The sequence below is a fragment of the Lepidochelys olivacea genome (genome assembly GCF_965140295.1).
Source record: "Lepidochelys olivacea isolate rLepOli2 genome assembly, chromosome: 8".
NCBI classification, from domain to species: Eukaryota; Metazoa; Chordata; order Testudines; family Cheloniidae; genus Lepidochelys; species Lepidochelys olivacea.
This window is the reverse complement of record NC_140418.1, coordinates 11590572-11595816: the sequence shown is the minus strand read 5'-3', so window position 1 is coordinate 11595816 and position 5245 is coordinate 11590572. Positions and strand designations below refer to the sequence as shown.

The 5245-nt window shown below is 49.7% G+C and overlaps 1 protein-coding gene across 1 annotated transcript; it reads right to left on the bottom strand.

Moving 5' to 3' along the window:
• Window positions 1–2563: 2563 nt before the first annotated feature.
• On the bottom strand, window positions 2564–4591 carry NEUROG1 (neurogenin 1). The gene is made up of 2 exons (XM_084635660.1): window positions 4432–4591; window positions 2564–4137 (listed from the first exon to the last, which is right to left on the bottom strand). The coding sequence occupies exon 2, from the start codon at window positions 4134–4136 to the stop codon at window positions 3477–3479; it is 660 nt and encodes a 219-aa protein (XP_084491786.1). The 5' UTR covers window position 4137; window positions 4432–4591; the 3' UTR covers window positions 2564–3476.
• Between the last annotated feature and the right edge of the window lie 654 nt (window positions 4592–5245).

Sequence of the window (5245 nt, the reverse complement as noted above, 5' to 3'; positions counted from 1 at the left end):
AACTGTCTCTAGCTGAGAGCACAGTAGTTCTGCATCTGCTGTGGCAGAATCAGCTGAATGTATTGTTTCTCCTTTCATCCTGCACAGAAGAGGAATCTCACCAACCCCTTTTGGTTGATTTAGTCTTAACTACAGAAAAAGTGACATCCCATGCAAGTAAAGCTTTCCTTAAGCTATGGGTTTAGCATCATCACATCTAACCAGAGCTGCAAGCCTGTTGTTAGGAATAGCTATATTTGAATACTTCCTTCCATGCAATGGCAATAATCGACTTGGTCTCCCTGTTTCATTCAGTGCTGCATACAGCTGTCTACTGAAAAGCAATCGCCCTGCGTGCTGCTTGGACCAGGATGCTAGTGTGTTTTTGGAATTTGTTTCCTGGTGCGTCTCCTGACGGCTTAGAGAAAGAAAAGCCAGTGTTCTATCCCAGACACGTGCACCTACAGCAGGATTGGAGAGACCCCTTGCTGGAGTCACAAATAGAGGATTTACCCTTGCCTATAGAAATGGAATAAGCTCCAGAGCAAAAGGCTGAGCTGACTCCCTTCCAAGAGCCCTTCTGCATAATGAGAGCTGAACATCCGGCCGTGCACACCCTATGTTTGCTATTAAAGCAAATAGAGGGGGGAAAGCTGAAATAATTTTCAAGCCCATAAATGTATTCTTCCGGTTTCCAAATAGGAATTGATCCACTTTATGCTCAAGTCCTAGGGCCAAACTTTCTTTCATTTGTTCTGCTTTCAAACACAGAGTCTTCTCAAACACTGTCTGCAGCAGAAACAAAGGAAAATGAACTTTGCCCCATAAGAACTATTTTGATGTCGCTCAAATAAATTCATAATCTAGTAAAAAAATCAGAATTATCCACTAAATCGTGTTTGATCCAATATTCTGAGCAATTCCATGGTATAAGGTACATACCACTGTTTTATACGGATCTAGGGTCTAGTTGGTGGAGAGAGCAGACTCAAAACAAATGATAGTGGATAACATATTTGCGCATCTTTATAAGAATGTCTCTGGACTGCACTCCAGTCTCTTCCTCTAACTCCCTGCACGCCCACTTGGATAAGTCAATGAGGGTCTGATTTTCTAGTACTCAGCACCCACACTTGGGGTCAGATTTGCAAAAGAATTAAGTTCTCATTTAGGTGTCTGCATAATGGCCAGCCTTTCCAAAACCCTTAGCACCCAGAAACTCCCATTGTAATAGTATGGCTAGATTTTCATTCAATGTGCTCTGGTCTTTTGAAAATTTGGCCTCAACTGTGTGTGCTGAAGCCCTTGTGAAAATCTGGTCCTTAATTTCTCTGTGCCTTCATTTATCCTACTATAGAACAGGGATAATAATACTTCCTTGTTTCCCAAAGATATTGTGAAGTTTAATGCATTCATATTTGTAAGGGACTTTGAGATCTTTAGAGAAGGGTCTAAAAGTGCAATATAGGGATGGATTTTTTAAAATTTCTAGATCTGTAACCCTCCACGGTGAACACCACAGGGCTAATGGTATGTCAGATGTTCTGAAATTACTCCAGTTTAAAAATTTGAAAAATAAATGATTCTTGTGACCAAACCGATTTAAGAAAGTTAATTATCTGATTTAGAAATAAAAATGTCAGCCCAAAAGCATCCTGCAGAGTCAGGATGACTGATTTGAGAAGAATGCAACTTTTTCTTTGTGAAGACAAATAAGAATTCTGTTCTCTTTAATAAGCCAAATAGAAACACACACACACACTACATATATATTGAATATATAGCAATAAGAATATGTATCTGTCTCCCATATTACAGATCCTGGAGGATTCACATTGGACAAAAAGGGTACAAATCCCCTAAGAGCTTAAAGCTCTCCTGATATACTGCTGAAAACAGAGCCTTCAAACCTACTGCTTCAGGCATCCACCTGTCATTTTCTGCTTTCTGCCCAACTGTCACATATTATTGATCCCTTTAATCCTTTTTCTTTGAAACTCTGTTGCCAGCTGATGTTTTGTTACCCCAAAGGAAATTCTCCTTCCAGTGCCTGCACCTCTGCAGGTAGTGGCTTACTAGAAGCTAAACCAATGCAATCAAATTTTAATTTGGCTTAGCATGAGCCTTCAGGGACAATGTTTGTGTTTGATACAGGCAGGTGTATCCAAATTCTCTGATCTACAATTGCTGGATGGAGCATAGCTGAACATTTAGTTGTGGTAAGAAGAAAAGGAGTACTTGTGGTACCTTACAGACTAACAAATGTATTACTTTATCAAATGCATCCATTGAAGTGAGCTGTAGCTCACAAAAGCTCGTGCTCAAATAAATTGGTTAGTCTCTAAGGTGCCAAAAGTCCTCCTTTTCTTCTTGCGGATACAGACTAACAGAGCTGCTACTCTAAAACCTGTCATTTAGTTGTGGTGTTACTGTTGTGGTCGAGAATTTCTTGGGCATTTTACAAGTATTTCCTTCCACCCCCCACCCATCCGGAGCTTCTTTTGTGGAAGTAAAAGACCTGAAATCAAATCAATGCACTGAAGAAATTAAGTATAAACGTTAAAATTTTTATTTACACCAGGTACAAATGTCTTTGTGAAAACCCATAGCACAGACATAATAGAATAAAGCTCTTTATGTACAAAAATACAATTTTCATATGAATGAAACATCTTGAATAAATTAAACGAATACCAGGCCCAGTTGCTGAATACTCCGTGTTTAGTCCTACTCTTAAAGCGAGACGGCAGTGCTGGAGGTCAAGATCCATAATGCATGAATCTAGGGCCTTGTCTTGCCTCTTTAGAGGCTGATCCTGCCAGATGCTAAGCTAAGCACGCCTTGGGGGAGAGGCTGAGCCCTCTCCGATGTTATTGGAGCCAAAGGGGGTTGTGTGCGCTGAGCGCCCGGCAGGGGGTGCTGTGCACCCGGCAGGATCAGCTCCTTAAGCCTTTTCATTGTATTGTCAGGGCGTTCAAACCAAATTTTCATGCTCATTTTTCTTCATTAGAGTTCTACAAATTGTAAAATTGACTTTTCACCTCGTCTGCAGCAGCAAATCTGTCCCTTTTCTTCTCCTTTCTAAATCATATTGAAGCGGGGGGCGCCGGTCAGTGGGAAGGGAAGCAACAAAGGAGGGTCTGTGGAGTTCAGAAAAGTGCAAACGGGGGCGGGGGCGGGGGGAGAAAACCCACCCCCCAACCCCACCCCAACGGGAGCTGGCTCCTGCTGCCTTTGGAGCCAGGTGGGGCTTGGGAAGGAGAGCAGCGCCCAGCCCCGCGAGGTGAGCAGCTCTCGCCCTGCCCGTCCCACGGACAATAGCCCGCTGGCTGCAGGAGGGACCTGGCTCTCTGCCTGCATCGCCCATCACACCACGACCCCCAGAGCGGCTAGCCCCCGGCCCTGCCCCCCGGGGGGCGCCGCCTGCCCCGACCCCAGCTAAACCGAAAGTGAAACGCCAGGGGGCGGTGCAGGGAGGCCCCGCACGTGGGGCCGGGTCACAGGGCGGCCCCCGCCGGGGGATACCGGGCGCAGCAGGGGCCGCTCCGCAGCAGCTCCCCGGGGAGGCCGTGGCAGGCGAAGAGGGGCTCGGGGGGGCCGTAGCCATAGTCCTCGGAGGTGGCCGGGCTGCTGGGGTTGGACGTGCAGGCGGACAGGGACGGGGAGGCGGTGGAGAGCCAGGAGCCCGCATCGCTGCCGGGGCTGGGCGGGCCGGCGGGGCTCAGGTAGCCGGGCCGCAGCAGCCGGTCCCGGGGCGGCGGGGCTTTGTGGAGGCGCTGGTCGGCCAGGCGCAGGGTTTCGGAGAGGGCCCAGATGTAGTTGTAGGCGAAGCGCAGCGTCTCGATCTTGGTCAGCTTGGTGTCCTCGGGGAAGGTGGGCAGGACGCCGCGCAGCTCGTCCAGCGCCGCGTTGAGGTTGTGCATGCGGTTCCGCTCCCGGTCGTTCGCCTTCACCCGCCGGCTCCTCCGCAGCGTGTGCAGGGCCGCCTCGCTCCGCGCCCGGCAGCGGCCCCGCTGCCGCCGGCGCCGCCCCGGCTCCTCCTCCGGCCCCGGCCCCGGCGAGGGCTCGGACGGGGCTCGCAGGCTGCTGTCCAGGCAGGAGGATACGTCGCCGCTGTTCTCCGCGGCGGAGTAGCGGGTCTCCGGGGCAGAGGGCATCCTGCGGGGACAGAACACGGGCCGCCGTCAGTGCCTGGCACTCGCGGGGAGGGACAGTTCAAAGCGGGATCAGCCCCCATCGGGGCGAGCAATGGACCCCAAACCGAGAAGGTTAAAAACGAAAAACCCAACTGTATCGGGGGGCGGGGGGGATCAATCAGCGGACTAGAGGGAGAAATTAAAGGGCTCAATCTGGCTCTGTCTAGACACAGCAGCTCTCTGGGGTGTCTCGGTGTTGCATGCTACAGCTGGATTTAGAGAGAGGCGTGTCTGTCTGCATGGCCCACATACTCACGTGCAAAGGCTCAGAGATGCAATCCAGGGGCGGGGGAGAAAGTTTCCAAGGGTTGGCGAAGTCAGGACCAACTTCAGCTCTTGGCGGCTCCCAAGAAAAGGGGGGTGGGGTGGGGACACGCGCCTGCTCTTGTCTTTGAAGTGCTCTCGCCTGCGATCAGCTCGTGCGAGCCGTGAGTTTGGCACACGACTGGCCTCAGACTCCTTATATACCCTGTAAAACAATAGAGCCCCCCCTAACCCCCCATGCCTTGCGGGATGAATGAACCAAGGCATCAGGTCTGCCCCGTGCTGCACTCTCCTTCATTTGCATAATTTATGCTCCAAGTGTCTGCGCTCTCCCCGGAGTGTGCCTATAATTATTGCTGGCCAATGGCAAGAGAGAGCTGCATCTTAGACACGTGAGCTATCACTAGGCTAAGCCTACTTGTTTGAGCTTCATTAGTCTATTAAAAGGAAAAAGGAGGAACAAAGTGATTAGCCTTAGGGGCAAAGGCACAGTCCCGAAAGGATCCTTTGACAGTGGGGGGAGCTGATACCGTCTGGTTCAAACATAATGTTCCAGGACATCCCCAGCAGCTACTATAGGCTGGATGGGTTTCTGCTTGTCTTTCTTGAAGCCTATTCCCATGTGTTAGGGGAGAGTGAATAAGACAGTGAAAGAAGACAAAGCCATCCCGAGATAAGGCAAGACAAAGCTCTCCCTATAAAAGACATAGAAGGAAAGGTATATAAACCCAAGGCACATTTATCAGGTAAAGTCAGTTTCTCATATCTCCTGAATGGCTGACTTAGAGCACTTGGCCTGGGTTTTC